Source organism: Parambassis ranga, chromosome 1, assembly GCF_900634625.1.
Source record: "Parambassis ranga chromosome 1, fParRan2.1, whole genome shotgun sequence".
Taxonomy (NCBI): domain Eukaryota; kingdom Metazoa; phylum Chordata; class Actinopteri; family Ambassidae; genus Parambassis; species Parambassis ranga.
In genome coordinates this window covers 3,378,674-3,398,200 of record NC_041022.1, presented here as the reverse complement: position 1 = coordinate 3,398,200, position 19,527 = coordinate 3,378,674, and the positions used below count along the sequence as shown (strand labels likewise).

General features: G+C 47.8%; 2 protein-coding genes across 12 annotated transcripts in view; both read right to left on the bottom strand.

The window, feature by feature from the left end:
* kcnq5b (potassium voltage-gated channel, KQT-like subfamily, member 5b) overlaps window positions 1–8,662 on the bottom strand; it is an 84,847-nt gene extending 76,185 nt beyond the window's left edge. For 3 of the 5 annotated variants that reach the window (XM_028393769.1, XM_028392912.1, XM_028394577.1), the window contains exon 1: window positions 8,061–8,661. In XM_028393769.1, coding sequence (XP_028249570.1) covers window positions 8,061–8,422 — 362 coding nt within the window. In that variant the 5' untranslated portion in view covers window positions 8,423–8,661. Of the gene's footprint in view, window positions 1–8,060 lie in introns of all 5 variants that reach the window. The other 2 variants (XM_028395388.1, XM_028433120.1) reach the window with 2 other exon arrangements.
* Window positions 8,663–13,669: 5,007 nt separating this feature from the next.
* LOC114449295 (regulating synaptic membrane exocytosis protein 1-like) overlaps window positions 13,670–19,527 on the bottom strand; it is a 58,681-nt gene continuing 52,823 nt past the window's right edge. For 6 of the 7 annotated variants that reach the window (XM_028427241.1, XM_028429540.1, XM_028430285.1 and 3 more), the window contains 6 exons: window positions 17,414–17,631; window positions 15,986–16,130; window positions 15,710–15,822; window positions 15,433–15,534; window positions 15,092–15,231; window positions 13,670–15,017 (listed from right to left, as the gene is read on the bottom strand). In XM_028427241.1, the coding sequence (XP_028283042.1) occupies window positions 14,799–15,017; window positions 15,092–15,231; window positions 15,433–15,534; window positions 15,710–15,822; window positions 15,986–16,130; window positions 17,414–17,631 (937 nt within the window). In that variant the 3' untranslated portion in view covers window positions 13,670–14,798. Of the gene's footprint in view, window positions 15,018–15,091; window positions 15,232–15,432; window positions 15,535–15,709; window positions 15,823–15,985; window positions 16,131–17,413; window positions 17,632–17,668; window positions 18,270–19,527 lie in introns of those variants that run through there. The other variant, XM_028431127.1, reaches the window with a different exon arrangement.

The following is a 19,527-nucleotide window of genomic DNA, read 5'->3' as shown; positions in this document are numbered from 1 at the left end:
TTCTCTTTACGCACTGTGACGGTGGCAGGGGGGGTGGAGGAGGGGCGGTGGAGGGACAGGCTGGCAACCCAGCTGCACCACTGCCCCTGTGGGTAAGACAGGGAGGTCAGAGGCCTGCTGGCCCGTCACCCAGCACCGAGCAGCATTACCAGGCTCGCGCTGAGCCGGAGGGGGGCGTGGCCCGCCACCGCTCCATCAGCTGGACCTTCAGCACGGATGAAGATGGAGGTAAATCCTTTACCCTTGTACTGGACAGCCCTGCAACATGCACACAATAGCTGCTGTAGTGTGAAGCCCACCTACGTCACACCAGCGGTGCTATATTTAACCACGTCTCTCCCAAGGCTTCTCAGCACTCTGGGTCTTTTTTTTCTCATGACAGTTTTTCCACAGAAGAGGCGTTTAAACCTCTAAAGTCTGCAACATTCACTCCATCAGAGTCAAACAAAAGTTAAAATCTGAGATCAGCTGACGTTTGATGATGAAGCAGAGTTATTCCCACGGGGACGGATCAGGCCCACAGACCTATAAACCCTCAACAAGATGACCTAATTATAGCCGCAGCCATGACTAACTGCTGGCCATCATGGTTCCACAGCAGAGGCAGCGAAGCTCAAACACAGCCAGGATGGTTTTTATTTTGTTGTTGCTTGTTTTTCCTCATTTTTTTTTTTAAAACAGAGTGGAGTCTGGAGTGAGCTTAAGGCAGCATCTGTTGCTATGGCAACGCAAAAGCTCTGAAAATTGCCCTTTTCACTCTGGGATCTCTCAGATGCTTTGAGAGGTTGTCTGCGCAGCTTAAATAAAAACATATTAAGAAGCTCTGTGTGTGTGTGTGTTTGCATCACCTCAGCAGATAAAGCTAGTTATTGGGTCTCATTCTGCCTGCGTGATGCTCACATGAACTGCACATCTCCAAATTAATGAAGCGGCCGGCCTCCTCCTCCTCCTCCTCTGCATCACTCCCCTCCAGGCAAACATCTGGATGCACGTGTGTGATCACCACTCAAATTAAAACCAAACTATGAACAGGCGAAAATGAATGTTCACATTGTAAAGACGGACAAATACACAGCCAAACTGACTCTGCAGCTATTCAAAGAAAAGGATGTAGTTTGGGTGGCAATAAAAGACAATAAAAATATGGGCATTAACACAAAAACTGAATTTCTGAGGCTGTATGGGCGGAGCCATGGAAACTTACAACGGGCTTCTATGATATGAAAAGTGATGATAAGTTCACTTGAGCGCTTACTCAGGCTCACACACACAAACAAACGTGTTCACGTCACTGACAGAGTCAAAAAGCAAGAAGCTAAGCTTCTTAGCTTAGCATTAAAGATGAGGAGGAACCCTGTCAGTAAAAGCACTGACTGCAGTTAGCTTCATTTAAAGGTGGATTATTCATCTAAAACAATAATGACGGTCTCACAGTAGCTAGCATGAGCTCTGATGACAATGATGCATTTGTTCTGACACTGGATGTAGTGATGACTGTCTGCTGTCATGTGTTGTCTCTGAAGTGGCGAGTGGTTTGTGGCGTGCAGCGCTGAAATGACAGCGAGCCCTCCTGTAGGCCACAACGCTAGCGTCAGTAGTTACTGCTGTGTAAAAGAGCAATACTGTGAATGGGGGGGGGGGTTCCTTTGAGTCACACCGTTGACTCACCGTACCAACAAGTCTGAGGCGGCCCCCTCTGTGTTTGACACTTCCTCTGACAGACCGTCTGAGTCAACGAGCTGTTAGCAACTCAAAACAGAGCTAGAGACATGTTGAGACAGAATGGTGGGAGATTTTACTGCCCTCAAAGACTGCATTAGAGTCTACACTGCAGGCAGGAACGTGAAATCCCTGCAGCAGCTGTCGTGCACGGCGCTGTATGACCAGGTGCCTGCTCGCACACTGACAGCCCCAACAAGCAGCCACAAAAACCTCCTCATCACGAAGAGAGACTCGAGCAGCAGCCGCACACACACAGAAAAGACTCTTCTGCTGGATACACACCGGGTGATTTTATGCCCATTTTGTCCCCCCAGTGATCTGATCTGAGAGATGAGGCCCAATTGGAGTCCAAACAATCTCCAAGTGAGTCAGAGCCTTCTTGATCTCAGTGATCAAACCTGTCAATCACTCAAAACACACAATGCAACTGGGGTCAAAAGGAAAAACTGGTGCAATTCTGGCAACAACACAATCCTCTGTACAACGTCTCATCATGGCTGACGATGGCTCGGCCTCCATATTCAGGTTTCTGTGAAATTGTTTCTTCAAATAGCAGCTATGTGATCTCTCAGTCTGAGTGAATCATCCTGTGTGTGTGTGTGTTCAGAGGATTATGATGTGTCCACCATTTTCCCATTTTCTACCATTTTCCCCTGTAAAAGGAGAAAATCATTATCTCTTAAAGGTCCTCCTCCCACCTCACAGTTTTCCATCTCAGGGAGGCTGTGATGCTCCTTGCATCACTTAGAGCAGCTCTCTGTGAAGCTTCATGACTACACGGTCTGCAGCGGGACACGGTCTGCAGCGGGACACGGTCTGCAGCGGGACACGGTCTGCAGCGGGACACGGTCAGCAGCAGGACACAGTCTGTAGCAGAACACAGTCTGTAGCAGGACACAGTCTGCAGCAGGACACAGTCTGTAGCAGGACACAGTCTGTAGCAGGACACAGTCAGCAGCAGGACACAGTCTGCAGTGGGACACAGTCTGCAGCAGGACACGGCCTGCTGTCTGTTGTCATGGACAGACTCCTGATGACGTCTCACGCAGGGCGATCAGGTAGCTGTGGGAGTGAGGCGGCTTTTCAAAAAGGAGGCAAACAGGTGCCCTTTAGGTAAATGATGTTTCATAATGTGGAGCACAATACCCACGATGCACAAGCACAGGCGTGCCCCGTCTATGTGTTTACAGTAAGGCCATCTCTAAAGACAGAGCAGGGGAAACTCCCTCTGAGCAAACTGTGAAACCTGAAACCTGCAGCAGGCGGGCGGGCGGGGGGGGGCGATCCCCATCAGCTGCCTCTGACCTCTGACTGGCATCAAACAGGCACTGATTTACATACATCTGACTGCCGGGAACAAGCAGCCTTGTCTTCTTGATACAAAATCTGAAGATGAGACATGAATTATTGAGAGTGTGATCACAGCGTCTGTAGATCTGTTTGTGAGGGATTGAAGAACATCTGTGCTCACGGTGAGGTTGAAGCTGCTGATAATCTGCGGTGTTTTATTCTTATCGTCAACAAACCCGAGAAAAGGCCAAATCTGCCCGTGTATTAAGCCGCAGCATTAAATAGTCCCCATTTCTGTTTACAAACGATACAAACAACACAGCAGGCTGAGTCTCCTCTTCAGCTGAACACTGAAGCTCTCGCTACTAATTGGTCCTTCAGAGTACAGATCAAGCAGCAGCCTTCAGGGCTGGGAAATGATCCCACGTGCAGTTCCTCCAGTGTCCACTTGAGGGCTGGTTTTAAAGTGAGTCAGTTCCCACAGACCTCATCAGCCTGGTGTAAACAACTGCTCTACTTCCTGTTGATAAGTCTGTGTTTTATCCAAGCTTTGAGACTTGATAGTTCCACTTTCACTTTCAGGTCAAAATCCAAACCTGACCACTATTTAAAAAAAACACCTGGACCTTAGACACTAAATATTTCCAAGCTAACGTTAGCCTCTGCAGCTAACACAGCAGAAGTTTTAGCCTTCACCTTTTTTGTAGATGTAAACAAAAAGTGTGATCAAACAGCCTCCATCTCTACTTTCAAGCTAATACGCTAAATCAAACTAAATTGTTTACAAATTTTCATAAAACATTTAAACACTATCAGGAGAATGAATGTGTGTGAACAGAGCAGACATGGGACAGTCAGCCCAGAGCACAGGCTTTCACTGTGAACATTATACATGACTGATTTCATTGATCATAATATTGGATATACATTAAGAAACCTGGTCGCTTTGGGTGATTGTATAAATGACTGTATGCTGACATTAGTGTAATGTAACAGGCTCCGTCACAGACGTTTACTTTCAGTTTGACGTCACACCTCTGCTTCATGTCACGGCGCCGATCGACCCGGCCCGCCGCTCTCGGACTGAAGCAAACAGCTCGGTGTGTTTACAGCACTCTGTTTATACGAAGCTTCTTTCCACTGACTCACACACTCAGAAGGTGACAGCAGGCCTGACACAAAATATGCAGGGAAGGTTAAGACACACTTCAGTGTCTGCTGTGGAAACACACACACACACACACACACACAGAGGCTGGATCTGAAGCAGCAGCTAAGAAGGAGAGAAGGCTCACACATATATTTCTAAGTGACAGGATCTCAATGAGTGGACTAAAGCTGGGTTTAGAGCTGCGTCTGATTAGTCATTCAGACGTCTGTTAAACATTTTATTGTGTCTGTCGGCCGCACACCCATCAGACCGACGCAGCCCGTAAACCCCAGCATCCCCAACAATAAACCCACTGACAAGCAGCGAGTTCGTGTCAGCACTGCAGCTCAGGAACCTGAAGAACACAGACACACACACACGAAGGATAAGAGACTGTTAATCCAGACGTGAGATGAATGGCAGCAGTGTGTGTGTGTGTGTGTGTGTGTGCAAGCAGGAAGGAGGGCAGCCTGGGACCTCAGGCACAGCGCAGCACAAAGAGCAGCTCAGTGCGGCTGCTGTCTCTCACACACACACACACACAGAGACACACTCACAGTCCATAAAAATATATACAGGAAAATTAAACAGAAGAGGAATTCCATGCTGCATGCAAGCTCCATATCAGCCTCCTTACTCAGTCCAAAAGTCAGTTTTGTTATTAATCTGAAGAAATTACAAAAATGTAAATTTCCTTGCTGCTGTGAGGAGTGCAGACTTGTTTTAATTTGAATGGTTTATTTTTTAGCAACATTTTATTCAAATGTGCTTGTGAGTAATTATTATGATACGAAGGCTTTGATTCGGTCACATTTCGCAAAGGTACACCTCCCAGGGAGCGTCAGGTTCCATCACAGAGTTATGTTGCGACTTGCTGTGTTGGAAATGTTGTTGTTGTTAATGTTGTTAATAATAATCTTTGAGCATGAAAGGCTGAGGAGGACGTGGCGTTCAGGGCCGATGGCTGCGAGGCCGGGCTCACATGTGCTCCTCTGACCTGCTGCTGATGCGTCGCTCAGCGCACGAGGCAGATAAGAACAGAGCAGCCTCCTCGGCCGCTTCCTTGAAAGCAGCCAGTGATGAAACAGAGTTTCTGTGAGTTATCAAACGAACCTCCGGTTGTTCGAGCAGCACAGTGTGACCAAGTTATTATCAAACACGCTGGCACAGTCACAGGAAACAGTCACTGAAGGAAGCGCAAAGTTTTTGAGGCAGCCGATAAAACACAAGGTTGTTACTGTGACGTACAAGGATCAGAACATAAAATAACGTCCTGAGATCTTTTTGTGCTTTTTAATGCAGCTATAATATTTTACTAGATGAACAAAAGTATGTGGACACTCAACACTCCATGTTTCTGCTTCCTGTCCGGCCTGTTAAGCAGCTGTAACGTCTGATGAGGTCGGGACACAAACTACGAGGATCATTTCTTTGAGCCTTTCTCGTGCAGACAGACACACAAAGTGATCATCTACATCCTGACTATCTGCTCTGATGCTGCAGCAATGATCAGTGGATGGAGGTTTGGAAGCAGGAAGGTTTTTGTCTGCACAAGCTGTCCACTTACTTCTGGTAAACTTTGAACAAAACTCATGTTGACATATTCAGCATATCAGGCAGGAATCTGTGTTTCTGCACATCCTGTTCGGCCTCCACCTGTTTGCACTGGTATCTAAATATTAGGTCAGGATGAAAAAAAAAAAAAACTCACGGCCGAGTTATGGAATTATAAAACGTTATATAACCGGAGGAAAACAGATATTAACAGCCTGAGAAACCTTCATGAAGCTTTGAAGACAGAACCGCTCAGCTCTCCCGCCCTGGCCTCTGCTTTGTTCTCCTGCTGATAAAGGGTGGAGGAGTGGAGCACAGGTCGAGGCTGAGCCGTGTGTGAGCACGCCGTCTGCCTCCATCCTGGATTTTAAGAACATAAACTTTTCAGAACTGCACTGCCCGCCGTTTAAAGACACAGGTCAATGGAAGACAAAACGCTCAGAGCGCCGCTCAGCAGCACAGAAAAACTGCTCTTAACTGAGATTATGAAAATGTGCCGCGGGGGCGTTCAGGTGTCGGGTGTCAGCTGACACTTCACCTGATGAAGAAGAAGACCTGATGCAGCAAATGATGGTGCACCCCGACCCTGCACGTCACTTCAGAAATCTGGCATTACAGAATTATTGATTCATCTGATGAACCAGGGCGCTCACATGGATGTTTTATGAGCTAAAAAAACTGTGAGGACTGTCACGTCAGCAGACCAGCACAACTTTCAAGACCACTAAGCATCACAGCCAGTCATCACAGCAAAGGGCAGAAAGAGGCCATTCAGCTCCACAGCCAGCCAACCAGGCGTCCCTAATGTCCACCAGCGCTGACGTGAGCAGCAGCGAGTCCGGAGATCCCTGCAGCCGAGCGCGAGTCAACACTTTCATAAGACACGCAAATGAGGATTTGTTAGACCACCGAGTGGATCAGTGGAAATCCACCAGGGCTTTTTTTTTTTTAATACAAATGGATGCAGGAGGTCACCACAGAGCCAGAGAGAGGAGGAGAGAGAGGAGGCGAGAAATCCTGCAGCTCTGCATGGGAAAACACTACCCATGATGCACCGCAGCAGAGAGCAGGATAACATTTTGCACCAACAAATCAACAAACAAAGAGGAAACACAACGAGCTGCTGAAGATCTCTGAAAGCTAGCAGGTAGCAGTTAGCATGTCCGTGGAGAACCAGAAGAGACGAAGGAATCAAAAACGTCCTAAAACACGTATACAACAGCCGGTACTGCCTCACAGGGAGCCGACTGATCTGACCAACCAGCGGTTCTGCAACAGGCCCAAAGCTCCAAGCCTGGAAGAACCGTGAGAGTCTGAGAGTCCAGCAGCCTGGACATGAGGACGTACCATCGGTAACAACAGCAGGGACACATGCTTCAACAAAGACACACAACATCCAACAACATTTTCACAGGATCGGAGTCCTGCTGCTCACACGCTCGATTTTTACTTCTGAATCAAAAACATACAAAGAAAAGCAACCTTCACTATGACAGACTTTGGTTCCTCCGACAGTTTGGATCTGTTGTGAGGTCAGAATCAAACATGGATGCCATACAACACATCCCACACGTCACCAACATGGCGTCACCTCAGCGAGAAAGTATCGAACAAGCTGAATATTCTACACATTTCAATAAACTAATGACGGCTCACAGACACAGCGTTTCCCGTCGGCTCCTTTTAGACTTGAAAAGACTGAATTTGATGTTTTTTGTTCTTTAATCAGACCTGATGACGTGACATCATCTCTGCTGTTACCGTGCTTTTATTCTGAAATGTTTACATGTCAAAAAAAGCAGCCAAGCATTTTATTTCCTTAAATCAAGTGTCTTCAACAAACATCAGGCAAAACAGAAAACAGATCTGAGTCTGAGCTGCTGCAGGAAGGATGCTTTCAAAATAAAAGTGAGTCTACAAACTCCTCCCCTCATCACTCTCTCTCTCTCTCTCTCTCACACACACACACACACACACACACCAAAAAAGGATGGTGCGCTACAGCCAGCATGTGTCTCAGCTTCCTTCTTCTCAGAGACACCAAAGATCCACAAAAACAGGAGTCACACGCAGGGAAGTGAGAAGCAGCGGTTTGAGAAGTGAAAATGGACAAACACACACACACACACACACACACACACACACACACACACACACACAGCTGGAGATGTTGCTGATTCTTCACCTTCAGCAGACAAACTGACCCACAGTTCAGCTTTTAATCAGCAAAAAAAAATAAAAACTCCCCGCTGAGGACCAGAAAGCAGAAGTCTCACACACACACACTGATCACAACAGGTGTCGGACTTCCACATCAAACATGCAAATAAAGAGGAGCACTCACACAAACGCGTGGTAGATGAACGCCCAGGCTCGCGGTCTCTCCAGCACGTTGTACAGGTAGTTCTGCAGCCGCCGGTAGCGCACGTTCCTCCGGCCGCTCTGCGCGCTGTATATGAGCGGCTTCCCCAGCAGGCTGAGCCGGGCTCCCTGCTTCCCCCTCAGACTGTCGGAGCCCGCAGCACCTGCCGCTGTGGCGGTGCTGGAGGCGGCGGCTGACAGCAGACCGTCTCCCGCGTTGTTCATCATCATCATCCTTCGCCCGGACTCCACATCTTTCAAGCCGTAGCCCTCGGTACGGTGTCCCGGCGACGTCCTCATCCAGAGCCCGGTGCCGCCTTCGTCTCCGCTGTGGTTCCGTGGCATGGCATCACCAAAGCGGGCGTCAAGTGCGCGCAGGTCTCCTCAAGCATGCGTGTGCTCTGCCGGGACGAACAATAACACACACGTGCGTGGCGCAGCCCTAACAGGCGCGGAGTTGGAGAGTGAAAGCAGCGCGAGGCACGCGGTGCGCCGTCACACTCTGACCGCACCCCCACCACCACCACCTCCCTCCCAGTCACACTGCAGCCGCGCGTAAAGTTGTCCTGCGCGCGGAGCTGTCCACTCTCACCACATCACACCGCGTGTCCGTCAGGAGACAATTCACGGAAACCTGTTGCTTCACACGAAGCTGCGCGTACGCGTCAGACGCGCCTCCGTGGAGCCGATCGTTTGCTTCGATTGCGCTGCCGCGTGTTCCAGCAGCAGCAGCAGCAGCTGCGCGCCGAAGCAGCAAGATGCAAATGAGCAACCGCCGCTCTGAGTCTAATGTCATTTCCCCCAAAATAAGTTCCGAACTGCAGCGTTCAGAGCAGCCTATCAGGTGACGCGGCTCCTGATGGATTTTCCACTTGCTGTTCTGGAAAAGGAGCCGCAGAGGACGGCGGCGCGCACATCTGCAGAAAGTATCAGACTATTTTAATTCAGAGGCCCCGAGTGGCGCGCGTGCACGCGCGTGCGTTTTGTACATCTGATTTTAGTTATCAAAGTTAAAAAAAACAAAACAAAAATAACGTCAGTGCCACCCTGCGACCACGTGGCACGTGGTCATTTCACTCGGGTGAACTTTATTTTGAAAGTCAAGAGTCGCGTGGTTCGCTCTGGATGGACTCGAGCCTGTTTCCTTTGTGACACTGACAGTGTGTGTGTGTGTGTGTGTGTGTGTGTGTGTGTTTACACTTTGTCTCTTTTACCTGCACTGTACCCGCCGCCTCTCCCGTCTTCCTGTGAAACGACGCCACCTGCTGGTGACAGTAGAAACAGTTTCACTCTTTCGCTGCTTTAAATGATGAGAAATTGTCTGACGCTGACGGCACTGGCTCTCATTTGTCAGTTTTTAATTGTTCTATGGTTTTTGTGCACTTTTTAAATATTTTATTTATTTAAAGTTATCTCTGTCTTGTGTCCTTATAGTTTGTATTCTGCCTCCTGGCCGGGTCGTCATGAGGCACAGTAATCTGTTTCTGTTCCTCGGGCTGAGGAGGACAGTTTTCAGGTTCAGTGTATATCTTCTGATAAAGAGGCGGTGAAGTGAAATCATCCTGAAACAAACGATTCCGACGGGGCCGAGGTCGTAGTGATGAGGCTCCTTCATCAGTCTGAGGCAGAGAGTAAGGGGCGTGACAGATTCTCATCGAGACGATCAAACTGAGCCCGTGGTTCCTCTTCCAGGAAGAGCAGCAGTGAGTTAACAGCCCTCCATCTTATCATGGTGTCACATGAGGTCACTTCCTGTGTCACCCCGTCACACATCTTCAGTGAGTTAAAAAGCATCCGAATGAAAAACAGCAGGCATCTCCGGGTCCTGTTCTTTTCCCAAAGTCTCTGTTTGTGTTGAGTTTCTTTGGGAAGGTCGAGCTTATTAAAATGATGATGACCTTTGACCTGATTAGACTAATTCATCTTTTTCCTGGGAGCAGCATGGAAATTTCATCATGGCCTCTGACACGCCCGATCCACGGGTATGTTTTTTTCTACGAGGAGTTCGTGACCTGCGGAGGGAACCAGGGGGCCCCAGGGTGGGTGGGGGGGGGGGGGGGGGGCGAGGGGTTCTGGCTGGTATGGAGAGGGTGACGGTGGTGGGAGGGTTGGTGGAGATTGCCTGCAGATGTTGTTTCGGGGGGCCCTCTGCTAACTTAACGAGAGGATGTGGAGCATAAATCTCCCAAGCTCTCCACTGCTCTGCATCATGTGTGAGGTCACATGGTGGGCCGACTTCCTCTTTGGTAACCAGAGAGTTGTGGTGCAGCGTTTGTGTCACATGTTTCTGTCAACAAAAAGTAAAACTGTTTGTTCATTTCACTGTTCGTTTCCAGTGAGGAGTGGAGTCCTGCAGCACACACACACAGTGGAACAAGAAACATTCAGTATGAAAGCTTCATGACAGAAGAGACAGAAACAAGTTCAGACCTGATCAAAAGGATTGTTAAACAAAGCAGGAGAAGACCTACAAGTTCATCAGAGAGCTTCAAGTCTGCTGTGAGAGGGGAGTCCAACAGAAGCAGACTGTCAGAGACAGGAAGAGAAACGTGTGGAAGGTTCTGGAAAGAGAACCAGTGAGAGATGAGTCTGAAGAGCCGAGAACAGCTGCAGAGACACTAGTGAAGGACTGAACCAGGTCTGGACCTGAAGAGTCAGAGAAGACCGTCACTAGAGTCCTGCACAGGAACGGACTGTCTAGACTGCAGAGAAGACACCTCCAAACCAGACTGAAGTCTGCTAGAGACCACCTGGGGACAGAGCACACAGACTGAAGTCTGCTAGAGACCACCTGGGGACAGAGCACACAGACTGAAGTCTGCTAGAGACCACCTGGAGACAGAGCACCCAGACTGAAGTCTGCTAGAGACCACCTGGGGACAGAGCACCCAGACTGAAGTCTGCTAGAGACCACCTGGGGACAGAGCACCCAGACTGAAGTCTGCTAGAGACCACCTGGAGACAGAGCACACAGACTGAAGTCTGCTAGAGACCACCTGGGGACAGAGCACACAGACTGAAGACTGCTAGAGACCACCTGGAGACAGAGCACCCAGACCGAAGTCCTTTGGTCAGATGAAGCTGAACTAGAGCTCTGTGCTCACAGAGATGTTGTCTTCATGCGGAGACAGAAAGGAGAGGCTAGAACCCAAAGAACAGGCTTCATACAGTCAGACATGGTGGTGGCAGTATGATGCTGTGAGGAGGATTCAGTCATTCTGGAACTGTGGATCCTGTCAGGGTGGAAGAATCATGAAAACATCTCTAAAAGTAAATGTTAGTTACTGACCTGCACAGAGACCTGACTTGTGATTGACTATGAGACTCAAACTTGTTGAAAACTAGACCAAGAGACTCCAGACCTTAAATGAACACATTTCTAAACTAGTGTGTTTAGAAATGTGTTGATTTAAGGAACGCTGACAGAGTGAGTGTTCACTGTATTTCAGTGGGTCATGGAGCTGCTGACGGACCACAGACTGTGAATAAAACGGACAACGTGTCACCACTTCCTGTCTGTGAAGACAGCTGACGTCATCTGCAGCTGAATGTGTTCCTCACAGAGGGTCGGTCTCTGCTCTCACACATCATATCTGATGCGTCTCTTTATCGTTATTGATATAATAAGTTCAGCTGCTCTGAAACAAAACATTTAACGGACTAAAGTAAAATATTATTTTTCCCACACTGACCTTTCACCCTATGACGTCAATAGAAAATAAAACACGAGGATGTTTTCCACACATTCTTTTTTATTTGTAAATAATAAAAATGAACTTTTTTATATATATATATATATAAAACATACACATCATTTGAGCCACATCTGTTATACAAACAAGAAATGTTGCAGTGAATGCTTTACTTTTTTCTCATTTTCTTCTTTCAGTGGAACACAGAAGTTGTAAACAATCAGCATGTTTTTTTCCTGTTAATACTGACAACAAAAAAAAAAGAAAGAAAAAGAAAAGAAAAGAAAAACCAGCTTCACCGGACGATGAACAGAAACCGTCTTCTGAGGGGGGACTGACCGTCCCTGGCCCAGGCTCAGACACAAAGACGTGTTCAACAACCTATTACAGCAGTGGTACACCGTGCCTCTGTGTGTGTGTGTGTGTGCAGTCCATAGTGTTGTTCCACTGCGTGGTCCCTAAAGCGCTCCAGGATCTCTGACTTGGCCCCCTTTTGCGATGAAAACCCTGCGAGTATATTTACAGTGTGTGACTCTCTGTGTTTATAAGATAACATCTGAAATCATTATGTTGAGACATAATTCATATTTCCATAGATCTGATTTGTACACATTTATTCCTACATGGTCTCAGCCCCTTGGAGGTATACTATGATGTGGAGTAACAGTAAGGGGCCTGTGAGGTCTGCTCAGTACAGTACAGTACAGCTTCCAGGGGGGGTCAAGGAGAGACATCAATGTTGGGGTTCGGTTTTGAGAGACATTCAGCACCGGACTGAGGGACGCGGAGTCAGACTGCAGTTCAGATGTCTTCATGGGAATGGCTTCGGTTTCTTGGTTTCATCTCTTTAATATTCAAGTACAAGCAAACTGTACAACTGCATGCAACATACAAGCGGCCCTACAGTATGTGGAACTAACACACGTATCTAGATCTTTTTTTTTCTGTATCTGTTTTACAAAAAATGTGCATGCAGCTTGGAACGGGTTCCAGAGTCATGCTGGCCCCGCCCCCTCCCTCCCTCCCTCCCTGCCTCCCTCCCGGGTGGGAGGTGAGTCAGCGGGAAGGGGTGGGGGTTCCGAACGGAGGATGAGTGTTGGTGTGTCCCAGTCTAGATTTTAACATTCACAGAGATGCACGAAGGGAAACTGTGAGCGGCTCGTCTCTTCTGTCTGTCCTCTGATATCCAGACAACGGAACCAGTGAAGGGATTTTTTTTTTTTTAATTTTTAAATTTTTTTTTTTAAACTACACGTTTGTTTGTTTTTTCAAAAAGTTAAACTTTTTGTTGTAAAAAAATCAAGCTCTTGTGCTTGTGCTGAAGTTTAAAAACAAAATGAAACTCAGGGCTGGATAAAAAATCCTAACGGGCCGGGGCTGACAGAGCCCCCGACACACACACATACACACCAAAAAAAAAAAACTAAAAATGAGATGGTCCTGTCCTGACAGAAGAGGGTTAGAGCTAGTGTCACAATTATAAACTTGTATATATGTATATATTTTTGCATTTTATTTTCATAACACTAAACTTTTTTCTCTTTCTTGTTCAGAATGATTTTTTAATAAATTCTCTTTTATTAAACTTTAATTTTTTAAACTTTGTCAGAACTTTCAAACATCCATCCATCCATCCATTTTCTACCTCTTATCTGGGGGCAGCAGTCTAAGCAGGGACACCCAGACTTCCCTCTCACCGGACACTTCCTCTAGCTCTTCTGGGGGGAATCCCGAGGCGTTCCCAGGCCAGCCGAGAGACACAGTCTCTCCACCGCGTCCTGGGCCTTCCCCGGGGTCTCCTCCCAGTGGGACATGCCCGGAACACCTCCGCAGGGAGGCGTCCAGGAGGCATCCGAACCAGATGCCCGAGCCACCTCAGCCGACTCCTCTCAGTGTGGAGGAGCAGCGGCTCTACTCCGAGCTCCTCTCGGGTGACCGAGCTCCTCACCCTAAGGGAGCGCCCAGCCACCCTTCGGAGGAAACGCATTTTTATTGTATTCACGATCTCATTCTTTCGGTCATTACCCAGAGCTTGTGACCGTAGGTGAGGGTAGGAACGTAGACTGACCGGTACAGCAACCGCATTACTGCGCACTTTAAAACAAATCCAGTAATTCAGAAACTAAAAAATCAGAACAAACAAATTAAAAACACACAGTGGCACTAACCCTCTTCGGTATATCATCTTTTTTAGTTTTTACAGTGACGTACCCTTGTGACATATTTGGCCCTAACATACATCTATACAAAGACGACAGGCCGGCGGTGAAATGAATCTGTTGCTGTGGAGTGTAAAAATCGCCCTCACTGCATAACACCTGCACACACGTCATCCTCATTTGTTTTTTGTTTTTTTTTATGTCCCTTGTGTTTTGTTTTGTTTTTTTCTCTCCATGCACACACCAGACTGACAACATGATCGTGAGCACTGTAAAAACATTGTGTGCCAGTAAGTAACAAAGGGAAAGAAATGAACAGCTGTGGTGCCGGCGGCGTTGGCGTCAGAGCCGCCACGGTAAACATGTTGAAAAGAGGACGGAGAGAGAGAGAGAAAGAGAGAGAGAGAGAGAGAGGGACTAGTGATGCGGCTTCGAGGTCTAGGCACCAGAAGAAGGCCCTGTGCTTCCAGACTGAGGAACCCCACGCACGCTGGCAGTCTATCTGGGGGTTCTGGAGGAGGCCACCGCAGAGAGGACAGCGCCGCCTGCAGGCGTGGAGGGTGATTGCCTCTGTCTCGAGTCCATACATTCCGATGCTTACGTACATTTCTTTGCTATTGTTGATAAAAACCACCCTGCTTCGGTCTGACACTCGTCGCTATGAGAGAAACACGATGAGATTTTGCTCTGAATGGACATGAAACACTGAAACGTGGCGCTCCCTACGACAGACTAAATAAACCGCGGCAGGAGTGATTGTCAGATTTCAACAAAGCTTTCTTCTGATTGTTGTTGTTCTACGTTTCTGCCGTGTTGATGTTCTTTTGTTTTGTTTCTCTCTGCAGTTTATTTTGTCAAACTGTTGGTCCACTACGATCGGACCCCCGCCGGTCCGGACGAGCTGTCAAGCGACGATTGAGAAGCTCGCCGCGTCAGGGACGCTAGTGTCGGATCCACCAAGGAGGACGGTGGGAACAACTTGTACCAACCGATGACTGTGCTTGATAAGTCCAGCTCCTCCAGCAGGATTTGTGCTACTCCCATGAAGCTTTTGTGGTCCATGCGGCCGTAGTCTCCCCACACGATCACCTGGAGGGACACATTTCCTGTCAGTTTACATGAACAAGCCTTTAACTCTGTGATGAACGTTCTCTCCTCCTCACCTGTAAGACTTTCCCCTGCGGGCTCTCCTCGAACAGCAGCGCTTGCTGGTACAGCGGGTCGAGTGTTTTCCGTGCAATCTTGGTTTTCTTTTTGGCTACGTACGCTCCATTATTCAGCAGATAGACTTTGACATATGGAGCTGAAGGCGGAGGGAAAACAATAAAAAAGCCATTAGCGAGAAACACGGCGGCTCCGCTCTCACAGCTGGTTGTATCTTTACGGGAGCCGAGAGAGCAGAGTGTGTGCACTGGATTACAAAGTATGTGTATGATAGAATAATGTGAGGAGTCTGCAGGGATTAGCTGTTCTTTCAGTATCTGGAGGCAGATCGGGTTCTTACCAGGGAGAGATTTGGACCCTGGCTTCTGTACCAGTCCTCGAGCTCTGATAACCTCCACCTCCAGCTGACCCTTCTTCTCCATCATACCGATCTGGATGTCACCTAGGAAACACAGACAGAAGAAGGCTGAGAAACAATAAACAATAACAAAATACAAATAAGGAAGAATAAATAAGTAAATTAAATATATAATAATACATTAATTACAAAAAAATACTGAAAATATATTTGAGTATATTTAAAATCTATGTATTTTTAATAACTAGAAATTAAATACCTATAGCAGGAGTGGCCAGCGTTTGTCTTCCCACTAACTGAGCTGGTCCCAGTCCATCCAGGAAGTCACTGAACTGACTGCTGGCTCCCAGATTCACTCCAGAGAAGATCAAACTAACAGAACACAAACACGTCAGCATCTCTGTACAAACCATCACCACAACACAGGAATATGGAAATACGGAGAGGTGTTTATGACTCTGTGCTTCACGCTCTGCATGTTAGACTCTGTTTACTCTGCAGTGTACAGAGAGGTGAAGGACGGCTGGTTACTGACTTTCCCTCAGAGTTGTAGCTGTTCATGCTGCCGTTGTTGGACTCCCTGCTGGGCTGCCGGCTCATGTTCCTGGTCAGCTCCACAGCCATGCCGGTCTCTGTGCTCCTCTGGATGGGCGCTCCCTTCTCCTTCTTACTCTTCCCCTCTGGATGAAAGAGGAAAGAGACAGGAATGAAACGAAAAGCTGCAGCTGCAGGAGCTCCTTCTTTTCTTTGCCTTCGATCCTCGGCGGTTCACCGGTGGCCAGAAAAACGAGGCATCCTGCAGCTCTGCGTAGAGGCTCTGTGTGTGTCTGCAGCTCGACCCACGTTCAGATGAATCTGTCATCGGTCGTTAACAGGATATTGTTGGGCATACAAGATACACCACGATGGCGTCACGGACCGTTCTGCATCCACCTTCTGAGTCACAATCCGAACGTAGAAGAAAACAGCCAAAACCCCCGATATTCACCTACCTGCTGCTGCTGGCATCCATCACCACCAGGACTGATTCTTCAGATTAAAGACAACGTCTGATCTAAACCTACTTCTTCGTCTCTCTCTTCAGACACAGAGGGATGAGACCCCCCCCCCACCCACCATCCACCCTCCGCAGGCCTAATGTTCTCTAATAGCTTTTTATGTCCACTACAAAGAAGAGAAGTGCAGGCCCTGGAGCTGAGAGGAGCTCTCAGCTGGATGTTCAAATGATTTGTCAGAACTAAGGGTACACTTTACTCCTCGGGACAAAGAGTGTGGACATGTTTGTCCTTAGCTGGAGCTTAAACCTTAAAATTAAAGGCTGAGTCCACAAAGTAACAGTAACTTTCTGTTGTTGCTGTTTCAGAGGGGGCGCTGTTGCTTCTGTTTCGGATCCTGTCCACAGACCTTCATTTCTGCAGCAGAGGAATGTTCCTGCATGCTTGCTCATGTTTGTAAAGGATGGGCGCCTTCAGTATCAGCATGAAAGCCACACTTACTAAGATCAGAACGAGTCGACTACAACAGTCACACCCAGAGCTGACAGCATGATCTGTGTTCATGATGACAGGACAGACAGACCTGGCCTGGTCTGTTCCTGACCACAGCTTTTTGGACTGGAAACAGTACGTAAATATTGTTAGAACGTTTGTTATATTCTGTAATGTTTTAAATCTAAGTTACAGATTGCTCCTTTAAAGCTGCATTACAGGTCAGAGACACACAAACTACTTTGTGTTGCTGTATAAAAACCAGCAGCTGTGTCCTGGTTTAATGTCTGCCTGCAGATTCACCGAGCACCGAGATTCAGGTATCAGGACGAAGTTGTGAAAGTGAGGGGACTCAGCGTCCTCTCTGCATCGCTGCGCCCTCTTCAGAGGTGTGTTTAGGATACAGGAGCTCAACTTATATCACCTTGGATGTTCTAACCATCACTTCAGATTTCAGGGTTGCCACGGCAACTCACCAGGCCCGCTGATCTGTGAAGTGCTCCGGCTGCGGCGGTTGCCGACGATGGCCACCACCCTCGCACTGAGGCTGGAGCGCCTCTTCTTGCTGCCGCCGCTCACCGTGCCCAACGCCGTGTCTGATTGGCTGCCGTCGGTGCGCTCCTGCGTGTAGATCTCCCCGCTCACGCTGGAGCTCTTCAGCATGCTGCGGCCCATCGACGACCGCATCTGCCGACTAAAGAGGGAAACAGAAGAAGTCTGTGAGCGACTGTGAGGCATGCCATGCGTCAGGGAGGGGCTGATGCATCCTTCTTACCTTTGTTTTGACAGAACACAAAAAACAGGAGGGTCTCACAACAGGTGGGGTTAATGGAGATGTCAGACATTTTTAATCAAACAGGACAGGACGAACAAATGATGATGACAAAGTTATATGTTAAAGATTTTGGCCTCTCGTCTCTTGAATTAGTACCAAATAAAAGCTGCTCATATTATGTATTAGAGTTTATTCTTCTCCAACGAGCCACTACACACGTGCAGCATCTACCCAGCAACCGACGCTGCCTCCCAGGGGTTCGGAGGAGCTGTCGCATGTCCATCCCCTCAGAGGGGGTCAGCGTGCTGCAGGAGAGTCCAGCTACGCTGCCCCCATCACCCACACTCTCCACTCCCTGTGGGCCCCTGACAGCTACCGACCAATGGGCCAGGGAACGAGTGGGGAGTGGGAGGGCGGCCTGAGGTCTCTCCACTGCCCCCTGCAGGGGAGTCAGGGAAGGGCGGGTAGAGCTGAGGGAGGATGGAGGGGGAGCATCCAGGTCTGAAGGGAGGAGCGGGTCCGGACAGTCACAGCACAGGATGCATGCAAGGAGGTATCTGAGACATGCAGAGGTGGGGGTCACACACACAAACACACAAAAATATACAAAAATATACACAAACATAAGCAAACACAGACAAAAGTGCACAAGATTGATCAGCCTACATGCCTTTTATGGCTGCTGTTTTTGGGTCTTTTAGGTTTTTGTGTCATTTTATTGTGAAAGTTCAATTTTTTAGAACATTTTCTTCCAGAACAAGCAAAACACCTGTTCCTGGATAAGAGGCAAACAGCTGCAACAAAAGGCAGATAATCCAATGAATTATTGGAAATCAATTAAAAATAAAGGATGATGGCAAGACTGAAGATGAGGAAAAGACGGCTTGCCGTGTGTCCCGCTGCTCTCCATGAGCTACCATCAAACTGGCCTGAAGCAGACATATTATCTGCTGAATACAGATGCTAATATCCCACTCCGACCTGAGGCCCTCAGACATGCCCAGATTACTGATTCATACTGCCTTAAAACATGGGATCGGTTTACATCATTCATCATAAATGTCCTTTTTGTCCCTTTAAGGCGAAAATGTGTTGGATAAAGTGAGACCTTGTAGCAGAAGCAGTTGCTAATGGAGGCAGCGGAGCGTGTCCGCATACTTTTGGCCCTGTCCTTGTTTTGTGGCGTTCCACTGTTAACAAACTTTAGAAAGCCTCTCACCTCTGAGTCCACAAAGTGTGTCAGAGGCCGCAGGCTGTGCTTTTATAGCACTCGCTTCAGATTGATCTGCGGCGAGGCTGTAAAGAACTGAGCCCTTCCCTCCCTCCTCCTCCCAGACCTCAATACATTAGCCGACTAATAAGCTGCACTATATCACCAGCTGGCCCACTGAGGGCCAACGGGATAGGGTCATTTGTCCCTGTCAACACACACCGCTGCTGGTCAGCTGGGAGTGTGTGTGTGTGGGATTTATTTTTTATCTACTTTTTAGGTCAGACTTCTTTTCTGCAAATGTTTGTTATATTTAAACACTATTTAAACAGGCAGAGATGATGTTTTTCTGGATCTAGATTTTGTCAAATCGTATTTTAAACAAAAGTGTCCATGTGTTTGTTTTTGTTCATATTTTTACTTCAGGGTCAGGTATGTTTGTTTAAAAAAAATACCTGAACCTACATCTCCCATAATGCACCACGCCCACATGTTTCATAATGCTGTGTTCAAGGTGGCTCCTATGTCTCGTTTTTTTTCTGACTTCCCATTTAAGGATGTCACTTATAGATGTCACTTAGAGTAAAAATATACAAAGTCGTCTG